Source organism: Rhipicephalus sanguineus, chromosome 8 (genome assembly GCF_013339695.2).
Source record: "Rhipicephalus sanguineus isolate Rsan-2018 chromosome 8, BIME_Rsan_1.4, whole genome shotgun sequence".
NCBI classification, from domain to species: domain Eukaryota; kingdom Metazoa; phylum Arthropoda; class Arachnida; order Ixodida; family Ixodidae; genus Rhipicephalus; species Rhipicephalus sanguineus.
This window is the reverse complement of record NC_051183.1, coordinates 72758401-72785926: the sequence shown is the minus strand read 5'-3', so window position 1 is coordinate 72785926 and position 27526 is coordinate 72758401. Positions and strand designations below refer to the sequence as shown.

The following is a 27526-nucleotide window of genomic DNA, read 5'->3' as shown; positions in this document are numbered from 1 at the left end:
TTCCAGCTTTCGCTGTGATTGTGCTGCTCTTTCGGCGCATATCAGGCATTTCTGTGTATGCTTTCTTTGTCGCCGCACTGCGCCCTTTAAGTGGACAGATGCCGATTGCGTTGATTTATTCTTTCTCCTGTGTCCATATTTCCAGGCATTACCTTCTTTTTATAAACGACCATCTTAGGTCGAATAACAACTAAGCCTACGCAGAATTGGAGAATCCCTAAACATCCTATGCGCAGTGCCCAAAAAAAGGGGAGAACACCCACACGTTTGCGGATTACAAGCCTTCACAAAAACTAACGTGACTACGTTTTTAAAGTACGTGAAACTGTTAGTCAGAAGAGAAGCTCTAAAGAACGTACATTTTGTATAATGCTTCAACGACATTCAGACACGCAACTGAGTTGATACTAAAGCATTCTGGCAAATGAATATGATACCTCGACAGCAATTTTCGAACTTAGTATGTAGAAAAACAGCCAAACGAAACCAGTTGTTTTTGGCATGTGTATATCCATTAGACTTATAAGAACGCTTCTACGGTGTTTCTGCTGTCTCAGGAGCAACAAACAACAGGACAGATTTGATATCCACATAAAGGTGGAAGCCGTTGCATTGCTCATAGGCATGAAAAGCGGGAGGTGTGTGATCTTATCTTGTGCTTTTCACGTAATACTGCATACCGTTTCTTTGAAGCTGCTGTCTGAGGACTCCTCCCGCAAAATTTATCAAAGGTGCGCATTTATTTTAATATAGTAAATAAGCATTTCGCGCCCGGAAATTTGGCGAGTCTGCGTTTTTAGTACACCTTTTTTCTTTTACTTTTGATAATGTAAACGAAATAGGTGAACCGTATATTTGCTACTTACTTCCCGCGCGCTCAGATGTTACGTTGCTTGGCTGTAAACGCTCCCCTGTAGGAGAAAAATAATACGCACGATCAGAAATGTTTCGACAGCCGTCATAAGTTCCTTGCCTGGTCAGGCAGGCAGGAACATAGTTCGCGCATCTACTTCTACATTATTACGTTTCGTTTTCGAACTATTATATGGTTTACATCCTGCCTTATGCGGTTGTCGGAGCTAATACGAGAAAGATCCACCTCTGACAGCGTTGAGTTTTTAAACTTATTATCGCGCTGCACCCGCCGCGCGGCCAAAAGTCAACATCTTCTTCATTGACGAGCACCACATGCCGAGGCGCTACAAGGCTCCCCCCGTAGAACCTAAGCTATAAGAGTCGCCCAGTGAACGTGCTTGGATGGGGGCATCCAGACTGGAGATGGAGGCCCCGTGATCGTGAGAGTGAACCGCAGCGGTGCTTACATGTTTGAGCGTCCGCTTCCAATGCGGGAGCTACCGGGTTCGATTCCCAGTGCCGACCGCGAACCCACCGGTTTTTCTAAAGGGGTAGAGAAGTACACCTACCGGGCGCTCAGTTGTTAATGGGTACTCATCTTAAAAGGTCGCCCCTTAAGGTTCTGTAAAGGCCCCTGGGCGCACCTTAACCCACCACAGCCTTGGTGAAATAGTTGAGCATCCGCCGCTGCTGTGGGAGGCAGAGATTTGCTGCCGCCGGGTACCTAAAGGTAAAATAGGGACAAGCGCACTTCCGACCTGGTGCTTGACAGAACGAAGTTCATAGTGGCTTGGGAGGGCACCCACCCTCTGGGAAATTGGCGGCATGAGACCGCCAGACCTAAAAGTAAGGTAATCTTTTTTTTCACGTATGAAGGTTTGAATCAATCAGCAGCCATGACGTCTTCGCAGCCGTTAATGTCCAGCGCGAACGTCTTAGGTGTACGATTAAGTACTCCAAAGGGGCCGTCCTAGGTCGGTATGACTGGTAGACGTATGTACTCACGTCGAACGAAGACGTGGCTGCAGTGACGTAGATCCTGGCTGAAGAAGACAGACTGGCGATGTCGGTCGACAGAAATTACAGGAGCAAGGTCGCGTAACGGAGCGTGCAGCTCCCGAAGGTGCGTGGAGGCATCATGTGCGGAAGGTGGCGACGACGGCTCGAATAATTCTCCACGAAGACGAAGGGAAACACCGTAGACTAGTTCGGCTGATGAGCAACCGAGATCCCCCTTCAATGCTGATCGGATGCCCAGAAGTACGAACGGGAGGTGGTCGAGCCAACGGTCTCGTGGCTAGTGGCCAGTGAGGGCAGCTTTCAGTTGTCGACGAAGCCGTTCAACCTTACCGCTGGTGGAGGAATGGTAGGCGGTCTTGTGGATGTGTCCAATGCCCAGGCGTTTGGCAGGGCTCATTGAAATTGACGATCTCGGTTGTTGGTGACGAGAGAAGGGCGTCCAAAGCGCGACACCCAGCCGCTTGTGAAAGCGTTTGCAACTCTCAGTTCCGTAATGTCGGAAGGGGAGATCACTTCCGGCCATCTGGTGAAGCGATCCACACATGTCAGCAGGTAACAGGCCTCTTGTGATAGCGGAAGAGGGCCACCATTGTCGAGGTGGACGTGGGAAAACTTCGCGTCTAGAGGCCAGAACAGGGATGTTGACGTGACTGTGTGACGGTGAACATTAACACTGTGTCATTGAAGGCAGGTTTGCGCCCAGCTTCCGAAGTCTGCACTAATACTTGGCCGACGGAAACGAGAGGTGATCAGCTTCTTGGTCGCACGAAAGCCAGGATGGCTGATGCTGTACATTTGATCAAAAATTGTGTGACGTAAAGGCGAGGGCACGAAGGATCGAGGGACACCAGTGGAAGTTTCACATCTTATTAACGAGGTAGAAAACAGAATCGGACACTCCGAGAAAGAGAGAGAGACGCAGATAAGGAACGAAGATGATGTAGCTGAGGGTCGTTGCTCTGGGCACCTGTAGCTCTTTCATGTCTAGTGGTGACTTGGGTGTCAAGGCATCGATGCGGGAGACTGCATGAGCGGCAGCATTTTCCGGCCCATGGATGGGTCGGAGAACCATTGTAAACTCACAGATAAAGCACAGTTGGAGGTTCTCACGTGCAGTGTAATTGCTCTGATTGCGGCGGAAGGCAAACGTCAGGGGCTTGTGGTCTTTAACGACGTAAAAGTCCGGGCCCTCCAGAAAATGGCGAAAATGCCTGATGGCGAGGTACACAGCAAGAAGTTCTTGGGCGAATATACTGTTTTTGCTTCCGGTGCCTTTAGTTTTTGCAAAAAAAAATCAAGTGGCTGCAACCGGATATGTGGTGCTCGAGAACCGCGCCGACTGCCACGCTCGATGCATTGGTGATGAGACGAATAGGGACATCAGGGCCGATATGTATGAGCATGGCGGCGTCTGCCAGCGCCTTCTTGGGAGTGGCGAAGACAGATACAGCGTCATCAGTCCACTCTAGTGGCGTAGCTGGACCTTTTTTATAGCTAACAGGTCGGTCATGGGCTTCAGGACTGTGGCGCACTTTGGAAGAAAGCGTTGCTGAAAGTTTAGTAGAGCCAGAAGTTCTCGGAGTCGTTTAAGTGAAGTAGGAGGTGGAAAGTCTTGAACAGCTTTCACTTTGCTGGAAAGTGGCTGTATACCTTGTGGTGTTACAAGGTAGCCTAAAAACTCGATTGTAGCACCGCCGAAGAGGCACTTATTCGGATTAATGAGAACACTGTAGTCATCCAGGCGTTGGAACAAGGTGCGCAGGTGGGCTTCATGCTCGGAGCCGGATGACCTTGCAACGAGGAGGTCATCAAGGTGGGCGATACCAAATCGAGACCTCGCGTGACCCCGTTGAAGAGCGCTCAAAAGTCTGTGCAGCGTTGCATAACCGAAAAGGCATCCTTACCAACTCAAACAGAAGCAATGGGGTGGTGATGGTCGTTTTCGGAATGTCGGAGGGTTTTACAAAAGTCTGATGATAAGCCTTCACTAACTCCATCTTAGAGAAGATCGCGCACCCGGCCAAATTTGATGTAAGGTCTTGCATATGAGGCAATTGAGAGCGGTCTGGGCGTTGAGAGCGTGGTAATCCCCACATGGTCTTCAGTCGCCAGGATCTTTCTTCGGCACCATGTGGAGCGGGGATGCCTAGTTGCTTGAGGAAGATCGCACAATGTCAAGTTCGAGCATGTGCTCAAACTCGCGGCGAGCGATCGCGAGGCGTTCTCCAGATACTGAATGGGGCCGTGTAAAAACGGCAGGTACAGTGGTTCCAATTCGGTGAGCGATGCAATGCTTCACCGGTGACAATCTCGTGTGCGGCTTCGTAATGTTGAGAAAGTCGGCGAGTATTTTACCGTACGGCGAAGCGGGTGTTAGAGCTTGAAGTACCGTTGACGAGGAAGTGCAGAGTATACCGATAATGGAGAGGCGCGTAATGAGATCAATGAGGCCATGAGCATGCATGTCCATTGCAAGGTTGAAAAAACTGAGGAAGCCAGCAGCAAGGACAGCTTGCGCGACATCAGCGAGGATGAAAATCCAGCGATACATGCGGCGTAGTCCAAGGTTAAGTGCAAGGGACAGTTCGTCGTATGTGTGAATGGCGGCGCTGTTTATCGCTAGGATTGGGCAGGTGTGTTCTTTGCGACAGCGACCTGCACACGAGGCCGGTATGACGCTAACCTAGGTTGCTGTGTCGACTAGGAAACACGGGGCAGTGATCTTGTCAAAAACGTATAAGAGGCAGCATGCCTATCGACCAGTACCACTTGGCGCTGTCAGTGGCTGGTTGTCACATTTCCCGACCAGGAGCACGGGCGGGTACACTTGCGAGCAGCCGCACCAAATAGACGGTGGTACCAGCCTGCGGTCGAGGATGAGCCGTCCCGTGGCGCGTCGATTGGTCGAAGTGCCGGAGAGCGCGGGGCGTCGAGATGCGACTACGTAACTGGCACCTCTACGAAGGTCAGCAATGCGAAGGTACAAAGTCATCGAGACATATGACAATGTCGCCCAAACGGTTCTTGATGCTCGCGAGCGTGGGGTCTGCAGCGGTGGCCAGTGGCGGTGTGATAACGGCGTTGATGCATTGTGCCCGCGAGTAGTCCGGCACTCGATCAGCCGTTTCATCGAGCGTGTCTAATGGGACATCACCAGCAGCCTTGTGAATCGGGACCATGTTCTGCAGTAAGCGTTGGAGGAACAACTCAAGCAAGAACTTGTCTTGTTGAGGGCTCGAGGGCCCGCCAAGGAACTGGCTCATGCGTCGACACGTGGATGAGCCATCCACGTGTCGAGGGGATGGCTCGGGTATGGCGAAACTATAACATCAGCTCAGTCTTCGGCTACGTCCGATGGTAAGGAGTGACATCAGATGTGAGCATTTGTTCTGCTGGCTGGTGATTTGCCGTAGACGCAAATCACCACCAGACGCCTGGACCCGCCCAAACCATGTGCTGGGGCTGTTGGGCGAAAATGATGGTAGGTTGGCATGTTGGAACGCAGCCAGCGCAGCACCGCTAGGTCTGGCGTCTTCTTGTGTTTCAAGGTGGGTAGGAAGGGTGGATGAGCTGGCGGGATTCATGTGGGATCATTGGGGCTGCGTGTTCTTTATCGGGTCACCATTAACCCTCGGAGCTAATACGAGAAAGATTCAGCTCTGAGAGCGCCGAGTTTTTGAACTGTACTTTCTTTTATTATTATCGCGCTAGACCCGCCGCGCGGTCGAAAGTCAACTTCCTCTTTCTTGACAAGCGCCGCGTGCAGAGGCGCTACACGGTCAATTAACAGCGTACGTTGTTCGACAGCTGTATTGGCAACAATGCTGCAGAAGGTTGTTTTATGCAGTCGTCCCTTTCTCTTCATCTCCTTATACATGCTGCTGTGTGTTAGCGTGTTCAACTAGATATCCTGTGAAAACACATCCTATATAATTGTTGGGGTTTCACGTCCCAAAACCACGATATGATTATCAGGGACGCTGTAGTGGAGGATTCCGGAATTTGGTCCACCTCGGGTTCTCTAACGTGCACCTAAATCTAAGTACACGGGCCTCTACCACTTTCGCCTCAATCTAAAATGTGGCCGTGGTGGCCAGAATTCGATGAGCCCCCTGAAATAGTGTGGCAGTTTCGGTTTCACGAAACATGCGCCCTCGTAGCGGTTGCCGGGCGTCCCTAGATCTGGTGGAACGAAGTTAGGATGGTGTGGATGTTTACATTCATAATGTTTAAGTTTTTACACATACATTTTATTTAAGTGCAAATAAGTATATTTTATTTATTTGTCCTTTTTATTTCTTATTTTGAGAATTTTACACGGGTCAGAGGGCAGAAAGTGGTCGACTTGTGTTCGTGGCGCTTGCCTCCGCTCACCCTCGCCACACGCTCAGCAATATCACAAGCCGGATCGGTCACGATTATCTCACTTGGCTGACATGCCAAACATGGATACGAAACCGATAAGTAATTCGATGACGCGAGCAGTGAAGGGAAGCTGTAGTAAGCCACGTCAAGCAGGTTGACCAAGTGTTACACGAAAATGCCTAATCGGGGCATAACACATGTTGCGGGGCTCTGTGGTTTTTTAAACCCGCGATTTCGAGTTCCACTAAGGTTTTCAGGTTTACTAGCGACAGCTAGAGAACACAAGTATTTCGGCATATTATTTGATAAGGTATACGTTTTGCATGAGTACACGAGTAAACGAAATTCTCTGGTTAGCCTAATAACCAGTTAAGGCACTCAGTATTACTTCAACACCCAGTTTTTTTCGTGCGAACATATAAAATAACGTAAAATGCCGCAAATCTTCATGAAGCATATGCGTCAGTGCGATTGAAGGTGATGTACTTAACAGTTTAAGCTATAAATACAACAAGCTAACGGAAAACGTTTCTTACCAAGCACAGTTTGCACGTTATACTGTTCCTTTTCAATGGGTTCCAAAAGATGGGCGTAATGGCCTTCACTTGTTCTTCCCATTTCTTCTAATGGCCGTATTTTGAGATTCGGTCCAACCACACCATTCTAGTTTAAAATATGCATAGACACAGTGGTTAAAAACATGCCTCAGTGAATTACACTATGATGTATTAGGTACAGAGCCGGTAAAAAATGCAGACTGATGCGAACTGACATCCCAGAAAAGCAAAAACAGACATCGTAGGAGGTCGTAGAAGAGGCTTCAAGATGATGAAAATGACGCATAAGATTTTCTGCTGCAGCTAATGTTGCTGATGCTCGCCCAATTAGTATTTATATTGTCACGTGGCCATGACGTTGACGAATGCAGCCGCCTGCGTATTCAAGACGAAACTCGTTATTCGAGCGAACTTGTGCCCTGAAAATGAAATTGTAACGTACAAGCAATTGGGCGAACACTGTAGTTGGTCAAGGGATAATCTGATATGCGGTACGGCTTGTCGGCATTTATACATGCGACATCGAACATAGCCTTGTCGCTGGTGGCCGTAGTATTTCCAGAAGAAACTCCGCTGTTCGCGTTTGCGCGCTCAAGCCTATCGGAAGACTCTGAAATAATCTGGAAGGTTCCCAGACATTCGGGCGTGGTTTGCGTAAGGCAGTGGTTATGCGTATGACGGAGCAGTTACATTGCAAAAAAAGCAGGCCTGACAATGTTCAGGTGATCAGGGAAACAAACGTCGACATCGGAGAAAATTGTGCGAAAAGCACAAGGTCTCCTACCTTATTGTAATACCACCTGCGTACAGCGAAACCTCGGTGATACGAATCTCACGCAACCACCAAAAATATTCGCGTCATCCGAAATTCGTATCACCAGAACGCATGAAAAATTAGAATGCCACAAAAGAAAGATGGTGCACATTTTCATTTATTGCTTTTCAGGGCGGTCGCAGCGTCAGGAAGAACCCTGAATGATTGTCAGTTAACTTTTTAGATGTCGGCAATCTTACCAGCACTCGTAAATATATGGCCCGTACGCGTGTACTTAATTAAGGAACGAGGTGGCTTGTGATACGCGACAGCAGTAGCCCCTTCCAAGTTTTAGTATGCTTTTTGCATGACAACCGAGTACTGCAGCGAAAGTATCAAAAGAAGCGCTTTCACGCGATAGATCAAGGCCACAAAATTAGAGAACCACGGTCCTGTGTTATGATTTTGTTATCGCGGAGGTGTTGGGAATGTTTTTTGGGAGATTAATGGCCGTGCCTGCACAAGTTCGACCAAAATGGTCGCGCATGTTGACGTTGTGAGGCTTGACGCCTTTGCAAGACCGTCCTCGCCTTCTTTCTGTCCTCGTACACCTTTCACGGGATGTCTGATGCACGAGGTAGGCATGTATAAACACAGTACAACGACAGCAGCACGCGTAAACGCGTTAGAAACAAAAAAGCACGGCGCTAATGTCCTCTGTAATCTAAACGCGAGTGTGCCCTAAACGCGAGGCACATAAGAGCCTCAAAGATTCGCGCACACAATCTCGCAGGCCGTGACGCGTATCTGAAGCTTAATTTGGCCGTAAGAAAAGTCTTACGCCGTGATTTTGACGATTCAGCGGTGCGGCGCGCCTGCCCACGCTTTCGTTCCCGCGCTCGCACGTGCTTAGCGCGTCTTTCGCGAAAGCGCGGACAGCACCTCTTCGTACCTGGGCGGTAACGTACGTTCGTATCAAACGGCGCTGGTTGAAAATCGGTTCGCAACAACCGTACTTTATTATATTGCAGGCCAATGGGCCTTAGCCGGGACCAACGAAAAATTCGTATCATCGCAGAATTCGGGCGAGCTGTGATCGCATCGCCGAGGATTCACTGTAAATTAGAAATTTCTTTCCAGAGAGATAGGGCAGGCTAGGGTAACCAGGGTCAGAGAACCAGCACACGATTACCCAGATAAATTCCCTACGTACTTACAGCATGTTTAATGGTGAAGATAATCAGCGTGAAGCAAAAAAGTGCCGAAGTACAGACTAGAAAGAACCCATTGTAACTTTCGCTTCCTCTGTCCACATTTGCCTGTACTTACACACTTCCGTTATTCGCGCTGCTCAAGTTCACCATAAGCTTAAACCAAATCGCAACCACAGATATTCTTATTCAGCATTTCTAAGCTGGTACAATTCGTTACAGTGCTTGATGTATACGAGCATGTAGTGCATATGTAGCGCTAGATGTGTATCCAGTTCCTGTGTTCTGTCTGTTTTTGGACCCACTTTTCCTAATCATGGATCACCAACTTGTCTACACCCAACTCTTCTAAAGCATATGCAGTGACATATTTGTACGGCTTGTTTACTTCGATGTATTGGCTTTTGCAAGTTTCTGCAGAAGATAAACAGCGTGAAGTTGGCAGTTTAGTGATAGCATCGTCAATGGGTTTGTATAATTGTTTTATGGAGTTTAATGTCTCAAAGCAACTGTGGCTACGGGAGACGTCATAGCGGAGCGCTCCAAATAATGTCGACTACCTAAGGTTCTTTACCGTCTACAGAAATCGCAGGGCACACAGACCTCCAGCATTTCACCGAAATGCTGTCGCCATGGCCTGGATCAAATCCGCATCTTTCGGGCCTGTAGTCAAGCACCATAACCCCTGCGCCACTGCTCCACTGCTGCGCGCTCGTCCATATATTTGACTTTAGATTTTTATTGATTGGCATTATGAAATGAAAACTTACAACTTTCAGGGACACATCGTCTTCGGAAAGCATTACTGACGCAAGCTGTTTCTCGTCGTGGTACAAGCCTTCTTCTAACGCGTCTACATCAAACTGAAAAAAAAAACACAGATATGAATGTGTTACATCGGCATAATGCTGGTGTCTACGCCGATGAGCTTTTGTGTCAAGCGAACAGAAGAAGGAATAGGAACTTCCCATTTTCATAACACCAAAGACAAATGATTTGATTGAGTTACCTAGATGACCACTTAACGCGTAGTTTTGAGAGCTCATTTCAATGCGACATATAAAAGCTAGCCTACTTTAGTGGTGATAATATTTGTTGTGTGCAATGGATGTACTTCGGAAGTCAGCTTTCTCTTTGAAAGTGCCTCAAAATATGCTCTGAAAGACTATAATATCACTATGCAAGGCGCTCTTGTACCAATGATGACAATGACACTGCACAGTTATTGCTAGAGAAGAGCATGCACGTGTGTGAAAAGGCTTGCATTCATACCAGTAGTGAATCCTAATATACAAGGCATAACACTGAACAAATAATGCATTAGCACAGATGGCTACGAAGCTGCACGTAAATTTCACTTTCAATCCTAAGATCACTCATGATCAGTCGCTCTACTCGGGCACTTCTCTAAGAGTTACAGTGTTTCTGCGATCGTGCATTATTCGCACATAAAATTTCGTAAAAATGTCTTTATATCCGTTCCTCTCAACGGTACGAAAACAAATGTTGCATTACAAAACCACATTGTATGTACCTGAAATCGGCACTGATATGTTCCGAGAGCACCGAACATTCCGAAAGCATCGTTCGCATTTTTATGTACCTAATTTGATTCATAATTTTCAAGATCAAATACTAATCGAAGCCAACGACATTTCGATACATAAACTTCTGACTGCAGTGAGCGCACAGTTGGGTAGAATATACAGAGTGCACAATAGATGTTTAAAAAAAATGACGCCCCTAGAAAAATGACATTTTCGCTCCCATTGCATGCTGTACGTGTACGCTGCATGCCCGCGATTTTGCCAGACATGAGCAACTAGATATATAAGACTGTTTTGAACGGCGCTTGCGATGACTACTTCACAATGTTTTCCTGTGTGAGTGTGTCAGACACCGCTCTTTCAGGTGAAATACACAAAGATATACAGGTCAGTAAAAGATTCCCAAGGTTTATGCCGTTGTGCCTGATCGAATGGCCCTATAAGTTCCCCAAATCATAAATGTTTTATGAAATCGCTTACTAGGATAGGTATATACGTGGATAATCGATGACCGCTTACGATTTTCCTGCCTAAGCTATGAACAAGCAACTGATCAGCAAATTTTTAGTGGGAAATGGCCCTTTCCTCTAACGTGGTGGACGGCTAACGATATCTATTCACTCGAATTCACAAATAAAAAAGTCCGCAAATTAAAAAAGGTATTTCACGGGTTTATGTTAACTTTTTCATTCTATTGTAACATTATAGCAGTCTACTTTAGGTGTTAATTTTTTTACCAAACAAACAAGCGCCAATAAAAAGTTACGGCGAAAACACGTGCGGTCACTACAGCTTGACTAAACATGGTCCACCCTCTCGAAGCAATGACGGGGGAAAAAACAAAAATACAAGCAACAGCAAGTAATCAAGCAAGCACAACGCGATCTCATTAGTTGACATTGTAAAAAAATGGTTGATCCCTCCGTCATAGGAATTGGTATAACACGAAAGTAACACGTGTCCTTACAGAAGTAGTTGAATGTTTACAGTACATCAATATAAGGGAGCTTGGTCAATGTCTCTTAGTGTTTGGCAGCTATAGCACCGATTAACGTGGATGCTCCAAAGTAGACGCTTGGTAGCACATCTCCATCCCGACGACTAACGTCCATGATCAACGATTAGGCAAACCTTTGTTGTAGCTGTAGTAGTTAATGGTGAGAGAATAATCAGAGAAAGCTGTGCGACAGCCAGAAGAGCGTCGACTAAGACCGCCATTCCGCGACGTGTTAAACAGTAAACAGACGACCACGGCCGCACTAGAGGGTAAAGGCAACGCGCGTCGTGTCTTCCCTCTAGCCCGCTCATGATAATAAAGATGACAGTCTTTCTTGGGGAACTTAAACGCAGAAATTTTGGTCTGTCTTCCCGTTTGTCGGCATGTCACTCGATTCAGCCACACGGCCAAAGTTGATCCACTTGCCCAAGGGCCAGCCATCTTGAACGGCTGGCTAGGTTTATACTTGTGTACATTGTTGATCAAAAAGCTAACATTACGCATATCTGAAGCGCAACATCACTAAGCAAGTATTAGGTAGTGTGTTCCTTTAATAGAAAATATATAGATACCTAATACTAGAGACCCAAGTTTCTTAAGCTGCGCTGAAAATGCGAATGCGCTGAAACTTGCCTTCCTCCGTGCCCTCTGCACGAGCTGATTGTTGTGTTTCGGTTTCGGTTCAGTATTGCACTGTACGAATGCCATGGGGCGCCGCTCTGGCATTCCTGATTTACCCAGGCGACGTGTAAATAAAAGAGTGTGTGGCGAGTACTCCTTGAGTGCGGATGTTTCTTCCGCTTCGGCGCTTCGCGTCAAACCGCGTGTTCGGGCTGCCTGGCGTCCCCGCCGGTCGCGTTGGTCACCGCCGGTCTTCGCCTGCTGCTGCGTCGGGTCTACCAGCCCGCAACACAGCACTCATGTATCCCGACGTATTGCCAGAGGGCGTCCATATCTCACGCAGCGCCTCTTCTATCGTCTTTAGACGACATTTGCAGCGAAGCACGCAGATACGCGGCCAATTTTTCTCGGGGCGATGTAAGCGGGGAACGCGGTTAGGCAGGCGCGCGTCGCAGAGCTGACAAAATTGCACTTCTGCTATTGCAAACGCCCTGAATGGGACTGACACGTAGCAACGACGCGTTGCATGAGCTTATCGCTAAGGCCACGATCACGATGCATTACTTCACTTTACCGCTCCCACACGGCCACACCACCCCATTATGGCATACACATTTGAGCGCTAATAAACGACTCAGGACAAAGAGGTTTCTTTGCGCTCAATGTTTTATACCATAATACGATGCCAACTAGCCCACCTAGCTATCCTGACAACACCCCGCCTACAAAGAGCACTTAGAGATGAACGTGTGAGTGTAAAAGGCGCGTTTGTAAAGCCTCCTGAGTTTGTGACGGTGACGCATAGGATAGCATGCCCGGCCTCAATTGTCGCGGACCGAGAGGTCGTGGGTTCCACTCCGGTTCATAGATTCTTTTCTTTAGGTTTTTATTTGCGGTCTGATCTTGTGTATTTGTTCGATGTCATTTCCGTGACGGAAATATGTCACTGAAATTTTCGTGGACCCCGGCATAAAACACTATCGTGCTAAAATACAAGCGAAAACAGGGTGATAATATTCACCTATACAAAAAATATTATTAGTAGTACATTGGTATTGTATACAAACATAACATAAGATAGAGAAGACAGAATGACATCGTATTTACAGCCTTGGTGAAATGCAATGATATTGTTACAATGTAAAGCACTAGAATTTAAACAATGTTCAGGTAAAAAGAGCTCAATCACATTGGTAGTGTTGGAGAGAGCACCGCTTTGCATATATATGGGTACAAAAGATTTGGCAGATCCCACGTACTGTGGGAATCGATGTTATGCGAAGCATGCGCGGGATGGCGACTGCGGCGTAATTTTTCACATTTAGCGAAACGTTACGGAATGACGCAAAAGAAATGTGGAAGTGGTACACTCATATGCTGAAGAGTCGCACATGTATCATATAACCCGTTGTTTAATTGCATAACGATGCCAACAGCAACATGGGTGTTACCAACTAGAGCTGTGCACGGGCCGTATTTCCGAGCCCGAGCCCGGCCCGGGCCCGCTGACTTTGTCGAAGGCCCGCCCGAGCCCAACGGCAAAGGGCTGCGAGCCCGCCCGGCCCGGCCCGACGTACGAAAACACAATCCCGTGCCCGGCCCGGCCCGGCTTTTTGAAGGTTCGCTGCGAAAACAAAACATCGTTTTCTGGTAATTTGGCATTTTATTGAGCATATCGAATATGATCAAACGACACACGACGAACAGTCTCTAATAGAGACTGTTCGCAGCATTTTGCTATACAAGTAGACGGCCGCATGCCAGCAACAATGGAGTTCGCTCGCCAAAGCCGTCACGTGTATGGGGTATGCCCATGCAAGCGTCTGCTTGCACGAAGGCGATCTACGTCGGGTCGCACACCGAGGGCCTCCTCCGGCTCGGCATACACAACACCATGGAGGAAATTGCCGAGGCTCAGGAACGGGCCCAGCTAACTCGGCTCTCCACCACGCCAGCCGGTAGGCGGATTCTAGAGGAGATCGGACTCGCCCCCATTAAGAACTTGGCTAGCAACACCCAAATCCCCAGAGAAATAAGGGAGAAGCTTGTCGTCGCTCCGCTGCCCCGCAATGTCCATCCTGTGCACAATGCAGGTAGTCGCAAGGCAAGAGCTTCAAAGATACTAAAGCAAATGGCCAATGACAAGACTGAAGCAAGCTTCGTGGACGCCGCCGCGTAGCGAGACGGCAAGGCTTTTGCGGTTTCCGTCATGGACACGCTGGACAAAGTCATCAACTGTGCCTCGATTCGAACGACGGACCCCGAGGTGGCCGAGCAAGTGGCCATTGCACTCGCCATACAAGACGGTCGGAGAGACAACGTGTATAGCGATTCGAAAGCGGCCGTCAGGGCATTCCAAAAAGGTCGGGTTGCCCGGCAGGTAGTTGAAATTCTGAAAGGCTGCAAAAACAGTGACAGCTCCATACACTCCATCTTTTGGTTCCCTGCCCACGTCGGGCCGATCGACGGGGTTCCTCTGAACCTCAACGAGTCTGCCCACGAGGCTGCGCGTGGCTTTACCGACCGCGCTGCCCTCGGATCGGGCGACTTTCCCCCCGGACACAGGGACGCTTCTAGCACGCACAATGAAATTACAAAATTCTTTTACTTAGAGAGAAGGGTCTTCCCGCCGCCTCATTCCAAGCTAAGCAGGCCGCAGGCAGTCACACTGAGACTCCTGCAAACTAACTCCTACCCAAATCCGGCGTCCCTTAATAGCATATATCCGGAAATTTACTCGAATAGTTCTTGCGCAGCCTGTGGCGAGGCTGCTACTCTATCTCACATGCTCTGGGAGTGCGGGTCGTTGGGCCCGAAGTTCACCAAGGAAGAGTGCGACGCGCTCCTACGAAGTCCCGTCTATGAGGACCAAATCCTGGCCGTCCAGCGCGCCCGTGATCGGGCCGGCAGGCTAGACCTGTCGGTCCCGTCGTGGGATTAGCCGGGTGCGCGATTAATCGCGTTTTGCTGGACCAAATAAACGTTTATTCACTCACTCACTCAGTCGCGTGACGCCGTCACTAGCTGAAGTGGTGTTACTTCTCTGTTTGTCGGGGTGCAACAGAGGCAGTGCTTTACCTGCTCCTCTTTTGTTTAAAGTAGCGAATGAAAAGGAACAGCGGTAAAGGGCGGTCGCGGAAAAGGTGCTGTATGCGTGCTCGAAAACAATTCCCGCTCATTCTCTATATTTCGGGCTTGAGTCGGGCTTTGCGCCGGGCCCGAGCCCGGCCCTATAAAGCTCAAAGTAGCCCGAGTCCGAACCGAGCCCGAGGTGAAAGTACGTCGGCCCGCCCGAGCACGGCCCACGGGCCGGGTCGGGCTCGGGCTTTCGGGCTACCCGGAGCCCGTGCACACCTCTATTACCAACACCAGACGCGGTAAGCTCATATGTAGTGCTTATATTCTTCAATACTGGATAGAGCGAATCTGAACAGGACAATGAAGGAACACAGATGAACAGGAGCGGTTTTACTCGCAACTAAGGTTCATTTAAGAAAGTTTCCCTAGATATATGGTACACATCCGAGCGGTACGCGCAGGCGCACTGCTCGTATACGTTACAGTCACAACTGCAGTTGTTGCAGTTGGGTTACAGTTGTTATGATTATACTTGTCCGTTATGACGGGGAACGCATGCACGTTTCACGAACCTGTGTGTATGTGTAGGAGGGGTTCTTGATTGTTCTTGAACGAGGTCATCGTCACCGTGATCAGTGAGCACCAGCAGCTGGACCGGACTTGCTATCGGATCCATTCGTGATCGCGGCTACGAGGGCTCAAAGTGTAGTGAAGTGCGAGGTATAGTGCAGCTGGTGGAAATCCTGGATGCCTCTTACGACGAAATGATCTATGAAGCCTCCTGTCCTAGGCGTGGCAGCGAGTTCTTTTGACGCCCTATACCCATCCAAGACGCCTTTCACGCAGTATAAGGACCAGCCGTTGTTGGGTCTTGATAAGTCAATGTTGAAGTCACCGGCAATGATGAGAGGCCTGGTTCTCTCGGCAAATTTATTGTAGGCAAGCCTACACCCCGTTTTCTTTTTTTGTAATCCACGTAGTCCACGTTGCGGGCTATGCGGGCGAGTGGATGGTAGTTGAGCTTCTACCAGGGGTGTTCCGTCTTAAGCATCACTTTCCTTGCGTCGGCCGCGGTGGTGCAGCGGTTACGGTGCTCGGCCGCTGACCCGAAGGTCGCTGGTTCGATCCCGGCCACGGCGGTCGCATTTCGATGGACGCAAAATTCTAGATGGCCGTCTAGTGTGCGATCTCGGTGCACGTTAAAAAACACCAGATGTAAAAATTTCCGGAGCCTTTCGCTATGGCACCTGTCATAATCATATCGCGGTTTTGTTACATAAAATCCCAACAATTGTTATTATTATCACTTTCCATGATTGTCAGTGTGTGCGTTCGCCGTTACTGTGTTGGTTGAGACTCTATATCACCTGTGGCACGTACCCGCATAACACGAACTCTAATATGCGGGTATGTGTCACACGTGACTGAGAGAAAGGGTTTCATGACGTACGCGACAGCCATTTTGGGTTATTCATGTCAGGACCACTGAATCATGTTCGTCGTACACTGATCCTCTGCTACGCCAATTTTAGTATATAAAAAGTTATGGAGACGGCCAGGAGAGTGCCCAGACCTAGGCGGCTAGATAGATAGATAGATAGATAGATAGATAGATACGTAGATAGAAACGGCCAAAGTGCCTGAAGTTCGCTAAGAAATGCTTCGCATTTAAAAACCTAAGATAAACATCCATGTATTTTACGTTTTGTGCATTTTCCACTAAAAGAAATATACGAAAGAAGAGCTGCTACTCCTACAGGAAGGGGCACCTTATCTGGCATATTGAAACTTATTTGAATGTCAAACAATGTCAAAGTTGAAATGAACTCCTAGCTGCTATTACACTAGGTAATCATAATAATACTAATAACTGTTGGGATTTTACGTCTCAAGACCACGATGTGATTATGAGAGACGCCGTAGTGGAGGGCTCCGGAAATTTCGACCACCTGGGGTTCCTAAATGTGTACCTTAATCTAAGCACACGGACCTCAAGCATTTTCGCCTTCATCGAAAGTCCGGTCACCGCGGCTATTACACTATGTCGTGTCTGGCAGAAAGCCAGCAGGCGACACGAAAACAAGACACCCCGAGCATGAAATAGACGAAGTGACAAAAAGAATTCAAGACTTCGAATTCCGGAGCATGCGTAACACTGCGCATCGCTTCGAGGTGACAATGCTTCATAGGATCTGCAGAGCTGTTACGGATACTGTAGTAAGTGGTATAGGGGACGTCATTTACGTAAAAGAAATATAGTTGTTAGTCCAGAGCCTCTTAAGTGGGGATCACTTTAGGACTCCGGCTTGCGGTCCATCTATCTCATATGGTGTTATCAAACTCATCGTATAACGCTCAATACAGGCTCAATAACGCTCAATCAAGCAAGGTTTAAAATAATATAATTAGCAGAGATAAGCAAGATGTAATTCTGTTACCTAGCTTAAAATAGCTAAAACTTTTCGCCGCTAGAGAGGCTCCCACCGCCTCATCGAGCGAACGAATGCCCCTCCCCCTGCAATGGACCGGCGTCGATACGTGACTACATCTGATGGTAGAAACAACCTGACGCAACACCCTGCACACGACGCACATCTAAACTGCCGTAACAAGCAGGAAGTTGATAAAGCACAGCCAAAAGTAGTGCACATTTCGCACACCAAGTTTGTGAGTCTGCATAATAAGATTGTACTCGTGCCGGGGAAACCCTACATGCTTACCTCAAACATTGGCGTCATTGACGCTTAGGTAAACGGAGCAGTGCGAACAATACGAACGGGAATCGCTGGGTACCCATGCGATGCACTTCCTCAGGTTTCGCTGTTGTGCAGCTTCCATACGTTATTTCTACCTTGGACGTTTCTCAACGGCAGTTCGTGTTTTTTTTCTTCTCGTGTTAAGAGATCCTCAGGCGGTATAATGTGACAAACCACGGAGAAACCTACACCTTTGATTACCATATATTCTACTGCCTGGGGTGGACCGCCACGTTACGGTGTAGCCTTCTCACGAAAAATTTGTTGATTCCAAGTGATTACAAAAGAAAGAAGAAGTTTAGGTTTGCTAAGCATTCCTGGTAATTAAGTTGAAACGAAAGCGCAGATCACGAAAGTCAAGCAGCATAAACAACTGATTGCCCTGTTGGGGATAACGCCTTACACAGTACGAGTTGTTACGCATATTAATGGTAGATGGGAACACAGAAAGAACACACGAAATATCGCATCAGCTTCTTTTTAAAAAAAAATGTATTTTTGACTTACGTATATATGCTCCGGTACTCCATGACGATATGTTCGAAGAACAAAGTCCTCATGAAGGATTGAGCTTGGCTGCAGGTTTAAAATGAGCTTATCGTTTAGTTTGAGGACTCTTGTGCCTTCGTCACGCCCATCGAAGACCATGGGATAGACAATCTGTTGGTCTTTTTGGACTGAAAATTATTGAAAATTATTACAATTTTGTATGTTGAAATGCACTCGCAAGCGCCAGCAATGCTGTGAATGCATTCCACACATAAAATGGTTCTTGATGTATTCTTTCTCAGCGGCAATTTCGAATGCTCTGGCTCACGTTTTCCTCATACTTACTCCTACATATGCTTTTCTGTTACATTGAGATGCGTAATATAGCAGCGTTGAACATTCCTTTAGCCAGAATATAAATCTCCTAGGCGCGATCGCCTTTACTACTTTAATTCAGTATTTAGTGGGACACCGCAAAGATCCGTATGGGGTTTGGCACAAATTTATATGTACTGTACACTTCACAGGTAAAATAGATTTATATACTACTGTTGCTGAGAAATGTATTATGAAATATCTAGCATGCGACCAATTTCACAAGGATACGTTTATCGAGATTATTTGCACCGCGTATGCCACCCAATGACTGCATGATTAATAAGTGCTCGTAGATCTGTATTGTAGTTCATAACGGTACATAGCAGTGCACATGGAAGCAAGCGTTATTCTGAAGTAAAGATAAGCCCTGTATTGGTCGAACGGATGACGAGTAGGTAGAAATAAACCCGCTTAAGATGTAGAACCGTGAGCAATATGAAGAACACCGAATTCGTCTTTATGCAACAATTACTCATTACGCTGCGATACGAATGTGATACATTGATTTGAAAACATACGTTTCCACTAGAGCACTTGGTGCTCTGGTCCCTTGGCGCGTACCAACTGCTTTAACCCCAAGGGACCTTTTGAATGCAAGAAGAATAATAATTTGTGCAGTTTGGCGTGCCAAAAACCACGATTTCACTATGACACACGGCGTAGTAAAGGGTTTCGTAAATTTAGTTCATCTGGTGCTCTTTGATTTGCACGGACATCGCAGAATACACGAGCCTCCAGCACTTCGCCTGCATCGAAATGCGTCCGCCACGATTGGGACCAAACATTGCGAATTTCGGCTCAGCAGCCAAGCACCGTAACCACTATGCCACTATCGTGGACTAACTGTCTCAATGAAATTTCAGTGTTCCCTTTCATATTGCTCGCGACTCTACACGCAGGCTAGGTAATTGGCGGCAGCAGACCTCTGATTTTCTTTAGACCTGAGACCTCTAATTGAGACCTCTAATTTTCTGAGACCTCTAATTTTCTCAGCAGACCTCTGATACCTATTACGGAGCAGTGGGAGGCACAACTCGCCAGCTCAGACGCGGGTGTGTAGCTCGCACTCCTGGATCACGTCCGGCGGGCAGCTAAGGCCAGTGGAGCGCTTGTCGTAAGGCCCCAGCCATAGGAGCTCAAAGATCCCCGCTTCCCGTGAATAATGTTTCACTCTTTCTCTTTCTGTTGGGTCTACCAATAGAAATGCACTTGAAAGGCACCCGCTACGCCATGAATCATATTTTTTGTGAAGTTGGGAAGTACCCAATGCGCCATTATTCTTCATTCTGCGGAGCAGCGAGGTTCCCGCTAACATCTGTAAAGCACTGTGCGCACTTTGTTGATGCGGCAGGTTATGGAGATGAAGAATTATGGCTGAGCCCTTTGTAGTAGGTTGGAAGCTTTAAACGACCCACTAGTTACATAATTCGCATTGTGTGACGCCCGTTCCTTATTTCACTCTACCACCACGCCATATAACATATGCTAACGTGAGAAAGAGAGAATGAGACAAAAAGAACCGGCCTGGCTGCTTGGTGTAATACTGGGCTGCCACGCAGAGGCGCAGGTTCGAACCCCGTTCCATCCCTGATATTTTTCCTTGTATTACTTTTTCTTATTTCACACGATAGCGGTTACGGACAGCGGCGGCGGCAGGGCGGCCAATTACGGCGTCGAAAGCGGCCGTTGTTGCGACCTCATAACAGCTTTTGCTCTAAAAGATGCACGTTAAGATGTAAAGCATCGAGATACATCCCAAAAATTTTGTTAGGCGGGCCTGCTACGAGCCTATGGAGTGTTTCTGTGCTTGCGTAGGGTAGGATATCACGAGGTGTTATCTGGTGAGCATTGTAAGACACCAATCAAAGAGCAATGAAATACTAATCTACTGCTTCAGTACTATACGCTCATATGAAACGAACCATGGCTGTTGCGTGCCGCGCTGTACATTTTGTGAAATATTTGATTTTAGAACTTCATAAACTGCTACTTATCAAATACTGGTTGTCCTGTCATAATATTTCCCAACGGAGGCTCTATATTTCCTATATATTTGACTCTGATTGCTTGGATTAGATTCACAGCTGTGTAGTGGCTGTAGGTTAAAGAACGACTGCCGCGTGTTTTCAGCTTACACTTTCATGTGGAGTTTAGGGTTTGTTCGAAATAATAAGGAAATCGGACGTTGGCACTGGTGCGCGCAGACAGTATTGTTGGAACAAATAGGCACTGGCCACTGTGGTCATCGTCGACCGACTTTCGCGTCTACCTCTTCCGTTAGAGGAGTACCACAGCCCAGAAAAATATTTATTTCCTTATAAAATTAGAATATTCTGCGCGGTGAAGTGTTTTCCCGTTTTAGCATACGGAGCTGCTTGAAAACCTCCATGAAGAATTGAAATTATTTAGTCATGCCGCCGCTGAGAATAGGTCCCCTTCGTTAGGGATTCCAAAAAAGCGCATGGCTAGTTCTCGATAAATGATTGTGCGAAACAAGGTATATGCGAATACCGGAAAAGTTTAAAATTTATTTTCACGACATGCTAAGGCTTAGGAACGTTCTCCTAACAAAGTCCATGATTTGCAGTGTATTTCAAGATCTACGGAGGCAATAAATATGATTGAGACGTTAAACCCCAGATATTATTATTACAATAAACATGCAAGGTGTACTCAGGTGAGATACCATACTTACATGCCGCAGCATTGCAGCCTGTTAGCAGTGAACCCAGCCATACGGCACTGGTTAAAAATCTAAATTGCATTGCTTGCTTGCATGAGAGCACGGCTGCATATGGTTGGGATGAACAAGTCCGAACAAATTGTCCTTAAATATTACTTATCTCTAAAGCCTGTTTCAGACCTATCTTTGACATTAACGATATAAGCTGTAAGCATGTCTTCTCTGGGAGTAAGGGAGAACTTTAAAGGTGCTTGTGTCAACATCGGAATCAGTGAATGCTTTCTCCTCCTTGTAGCACGATTTTATTCCCATCCCAAGGTTTTTTGTTCTTTCTTAGGCGGTCAGTGGATGAAGTAACATCAACGTGTAGGCAGCTCACGTCCTACACTTTTGAAGTCATATATAAAAAGGCACGTTACAGTCAAAAGCTTATCAACGTTTTACTAAGGCAAATTATCTATTCCCAGTGCAGTTATTTCCACAAGGAAGACTGAAGGTATGCAGTGCTATTTATAGATCATAAAATATTCCTAATACTTAAAGTTGACGCCCACACCATGCTTTGAATCAAGTTTGTATGTTTGTATATAAATTAGAGTGGGTTGCATTTGCTAAGTACACAAACTCAAAGAAAAGTACGTCCACGTAAATTTTGTGGTGCAGTTTGACATATGAAATTCCTGGCATCCAACCTATTCTCACTAAAGAAGGCACAGTACGTGCAGTGACATATGTGAGCCAGACAGCAAGTTGATATTTCCTTCATTGTCGCGCGCCTTCATAATAATAACTTAGCGTCAAATACAAGGTCTTAAAAATAAGCATCACTAATTAACCTTTTCTGCTAGATGAGACACTGAAAGGACAGCCTGTTATGAAAATTATGTGAGCCATTTGACCTTCGCTGCGCTGGAATCAGTGCTTCTTGGCAGCACCTAGTGTGCATTTGATTTAGACTTAGTTGTGCTTTATTTAGGCTAGCGACTAGTGTCAATTGCACTACGATAAATAAATAGTGTAGTATTTGATGAGAAATCGGAAGGTTGTTGTGCCATGGGTAGCAATTGAACTATGTCGTAATATTTCTACCAGAACGTATTTACAGAAGTCAGAAGCGAAGATGGCGAAATGGGAGAGACAGCGAACGTTTGGCCTATCGTCTGCTCACAATTTCTAAAAAAAAGATGGTGCCTCATGGCCTTTCCACCTTTTAGACCTACGCCAAGGCATGTACTGACATGGCACTAAGCTACCTGAGCCATTTAAGACTGTCGACATTAAAGGCGAAGCTAAGGGGAGGTGTGGTGTCCTATTAAGTGACATTGGTAGTTGGATGTAAACTTTTATTCTGGCCTGTGTTGCCATCTAGAAGTTATTCACGAAGGCGAACACAAATACAGAAAGGCCATTGAAGGACGAAGAGCTCTGAAGAGCACAGAATGCCCCCGTGGCATTTGCTACTCTAGAAATACCGCTACGGCTAACGCAGATTCTGACTCGACGTTAGTCGTATCTCTACGAGACAGGAGCTACTGTCGTCAAGTCTGTCTTGCGTCAGCCAACTGAAAGCTTGACTCTGAGACTTTCGCATTAGCTGTCGAACGCGGTATGATCACGAGAATGACATTTTATCAGGCTCACGTACAAGCCATAAAAGTGTGCCTGTTTTTGCGCAAAGAAATGACGAGGGAAGGGTTTAAGGGGAGCGCGAATTTTTCCCTTTTTATTCAACATATAGTGCAACGAAATACAGTAAGCTCTCACGTGTACGAACGTCGGTTTAACTAATATTTCAGAATAATTGATGTTTAAAAAATCCCCGGCGGTTTCCTTATGCAGTCTATGCAAAAATCTTTCAGTTAAACGAATTTCTGTATAGTAATATTCCAGTTCAACGAACATAATTCGCATACCCGGGCTCATTTTTGAAGTCTATTCATTGAAGTTGAAGACTACTGCAGTGTGACAGTGAGCGTGTTACCTGTGCAGAACTGTCAGATTTAGAAATTGTTTCCAGTGTTCGTCCGGAACCGCAAGAAGAGTGCGACGAGAAAGTTGTAATGGCTGAGGCATGTTCAAATCCTGTATCTCTAGTCGAGGCTGTAGGATTTACGAAAGTTCCGAGACTTCGTGTCACAGCAACAAGGTGGCCCAGAGGCAGTGCACAGAAACGTAGACTCTTTGGACAGCTTTCTGTCTTTCGCTTTAAAGACGCCAGTCCAAGTAAAAATTATGGTGTTCTTTGCAAAATAAATTGCATTTCACACTTTAACTCAATGTGAGCTACGCCCAATGCTGTTCCACATTCTACTGAATATTCAGTTCAGTAAACTTTCAGTTAAATAAACCATTTCCTTGGGTCCCTTCAAGTTCACTCAAGGGAGAGTTAACTGTATATAGGCACAGATATGCGCAGCAAGCTAGAGAAACTGCGAGCGCATACGAGAGAAACTGCGAGAGAGACAATGAGTATCACTGAGACATAAAGTACCTGAAGCTATTATATGGAATGCCTTCAAGAATTCTCAAACCATGATGTCCCTGCTTTTACCAAGAATCTGAATCTTATTCAGGCATGGCTCAGGCTTATGTGAATTGTAGTGGGTCGGCAAATGTGCACAATCTTTACCTTTTAGCGAAAGATCGTAATCCCGCGCGCGCTGATTCACGCACCTTCCCATCAGGCCGACATACGTCTTGCCGCAGGATGGCGAAAATTCATAAACACCGGTGGCACATTTTGTGTACGACTTGGCAGGCTTCTTGCCACAACCTCTTTTTAGGGGCGAAGCTCCTTATGCCGTGGGTCTGTCCATCCTCCGTTTGTTTGTAGCGTTGTAGTAGCCACCTCTAGCTTGTGAGAAGCGCGCGTTCTGGTATGCAGTAGAAGAAGAAGACGACGTTGACGAGTGAGACTCTCGTGCGTGTTCGCCTGTGTGGCATTCTTTCTTCTTTACTCGCGCGTTCTGGTATGCAGTAGAAGAAGAAGACGACGTTAACGCGCCATGAGGCTCCCTCTTGGCACGCTTTCTTTTTATCTCGGAGTCGCCAGATGGAAGACAAGGCTGCGGAACGGAGGGCACGGAAGGCGGCGGCAGCGCGCTCTCACAGACAGAATCCTGAGGTGTGAGCCCGCGAGGCCAAAGCTGCACGTCGACGCCGCGAAGCAGATTCCGCCGTTCCAGCCCGCGAAGCCGAAGCTGCTCGACAAGCTGCACGGCTGCGGCGAGAAGACCCCGCCGTTCGAGCCCGCGAGGCCGAAGCTTCCCGGCTGCGGCGCGAGACTTCCTTGATAACAGTTTCGGCCATAGTTACGGTGTGTGCGACAGATTGCGGTTCTCAAACAATCGAGTCACACTATCTTCCATCAAGAAGGACCACGCTCGCGCCAATGCCATCGCCGTGCTGCAGCGCGAGTTCGCTTCGCCGCACTCATCATCATTCACCACGTGGACATGCTGTGATTTTTTTTTTTTGATCCCATGAGATAGTATACGTGGGCATAGCTGAGACCGCTTCCGCGGCGCAGAAAGAACAATCTGCCCGCCATGTCTGCTTGCAACCTCTTTTAGGTTGTCTACAGCCCTGTGCAGGTCTCACCGTTCTCCCCACTTATTTTGCCCCAGTGCCGGGGTGTTCACTTTTGAACTTCTGGAAGGGCGACTCGGCGATGGCGATAAGTAGCGGGCTAGGGAAAGCAGCCCAGGACAACGGATCCAATTGGTTTTGAGAACCCTTCTGCAAAACGTGTGATCATAACGTTGAAAGAGCAGACTCTAGACAATGCTTAGCTATGGCCCTTTTCACAGTTTCGGAATGCACCGACTCGTATGGCAGAAATTCTTCTGTAGACCTAGGCGAATAAAGCCAACAGGCATGACGCCCCTGCCGGGTAAAGTTCAAATTAAGAAACCACAAACAGCCGCAAGCCGGCAACTCGTGTGTAAATACCAATACATTCCTGAGACGGCAAAAGGCCGCTAAAAACATTCTTAACAGTGGGCTGATATGAAGCAATGGTTAGTTGCTTTAACATAACCAAGAAAATCGTCATTGTATGGTTATGTATGGTTAAGCATGGCTAAGCATGGTTATGGGTAATAAATGTTTAAGTTGGCAGTCAGCGCATGTCCCGTGTTGTTCTTCCCAATTCTATCCAGTTTTTTGGTGCTGTTTACTACTATGAGCAGAAAGAATGTTCTTAGATCACAGGTTGTCAGTAGGGTGGTACGCACTCGAAGTTTGCCTAGCTTGTTGCGCATGTCTTTGCCTTACACGGTGCCCCAGCTATCTCCAGACAGAGCTTTAAAATATGCCGACGCACTCTATGACGACGCGACAAATTGGAGGTTGCTGACTATTGTCTCGAGCACGTCACACTTTTTGTGTTTTTCTTAAATGCCCAATTAGGAAAGTTTAAATAAATAGCTTCTGAAGCAAAGAAGTTGGTAAAAATTCCAATCTGTAGTCGGCAGTCGACACTGCGCTCATTGTTTGCAGCGCAAGCACGGTAGTGCCGAAGGAAAGGGGTAAAAGCGAGGAACGGAAAGCAAAGAGGGACGACACGACACTTCAATATGCACTTTAACCACTTAGCCCAAATAGCCGTTATTCAACGTCGTGTCTCTTTCTCCTCCCTGCTGTTTTAATGAGGTTTGTCGTTAGTATGGATTACAAAATTGCCTAAGGCTCAGTTCTTCCAAGTCTATACATAAGTTGACTGTTATTCTGGGCTGTAGCCACGTAATTTGTTCACCTTGACGCCGAGAAAACATTTGTGCTGTAGTTTCAAGGAAGTTTATTCCAATGACAAGTAATGTTTCATATGCACTCTAGCCTTACATGAGTACATAAAGCCCTGTGTTGTTCAGCTTTTCAGTGGTTTCGCCTATACAGGTCTATATCGACAAAAGTCCAAACGTCTGTTAGTTAGCAGGATTGTTTTTAGTGCCTGTTTTATGAAACATCTATGTCGTAAAAAATTAAGAACACAATTTTTAGGATGATAACTGTCCACAAAGTACTCCGATCATCTGTCCCAGAGAGAACGGTTAAAAGAAGAAGCAGGTTTTTTACAACTCATTTTTACAATCAATGATAACATTACCGTTATTCAGGACATTTCCTGCAAACACCGAGACTGATGGCTACATCAGCCTCACAAGGCCCCCTGCCCCATTGAGTTCATACAGCATTCACAATGACGCATTCAAAAGGATGTACATTATATGAGAATTGCGATTTCCACTCAATATGCAGAAAAAAGACATGGCTGATCATTCCGTCATAGCAATCGGTATAACACGAAAGTGAAACGTGTCTTCACAGAAGTAGTGCTTATTGTGTAGTGATATATGAGAGCTTGTACAATGTCTATTTGTGTTTGGCAGCTATAGCACCGTTTGCCGTGGATGCACCCATGTTGACAGCATGTCTCTATCGCGACGGCTAACGCCCATGATAATGATTAAACCGTTGTGGTAGCTGACGGTATGAACATATATTTGGACACAGCGAATCGTGCATCCCGCGTAAGGATGATATCAACAAGCTCATAATCAACACTGGTACCCGGTATGCACTTCTTCAAAGCGTCGTCAATTAGGGAGAGAAACGGCACGGTGTGCGCTTTCTAGTAATGGGTAGCCGACGCCTGTGCTCATGCATACATAACACACACTGCGCTTCAGCAACATGGGAGGTAGACGTTCGTAGCCTGAGCCGCAAACGCGTGCGTCCCGCTGGCCTCTGTCTCGCAGGCGCTGCTCTCGCTCCACCAAGGCACGACATTCTCCCGTCGAAATCGCGTCCTTTCTGCAACGCATATTGCAGCAGTTTTGTTAGTCGGTGCTCTCGCAATCGAGGCAGTCGGCGGCGGAGAAATCCCGTTGGTGCCACTGATCTCCACTAGGAGGAGCTGGATGGCGCATCGAGCACGCGGGCGTGAAGCCACCGGATGCCGCCGTTTTTGTCCCGGAAAAGAGGTTTCTCTTATTTTTTTTTAAAGAAATACCTGCCTGTAGCGCAGTAAACTGTACGAATCGACCGTAAAAGTCGTCAGGGAAGATATTTCACGCGTAAGTACCTCAAGGTTGCATTACTTTTTACTAGGGGTGTGCGAATACCAAATTTTTCGAATACGAATCGAATACGAATATCCACCTTCGAATATCGAATCGAATATCGAATATCAAAGGAAAAATGCCTCCACAGTA

General features: G+C 47.0%; 1 protein-coding gene across 1 annotated transcript; it reads right to left on the bottom strand.

Moving 5' to 3' along the window:
• Positions 1–830: 830 nt before the first annotated feature.
• On the bottom strand, positions 831–21429 carry LOC125759676 (uncharacterized). The gene is made up of 5 exons (XM_049418722.1): positions 21324–21429; positions 18269–18438; positions 9533–9625; positions 6777–6903; positions 831–911 (listed from the first exon to the last, which is right to left on the bottom strand). The coding sequence occupies exons 1-5, from the start codon at positions 21391–21393 to the stop codon at positions 859–861; spliced, it is 513 nt and encodes a 170-aa protein (XP_049274679.1). The 5' UTR covers positions 21394–21429; the 3' UTR covers positions 831–858.
• Between the last annotated feature and the right edge of the window lie 6097 nt (positions 21430–27526).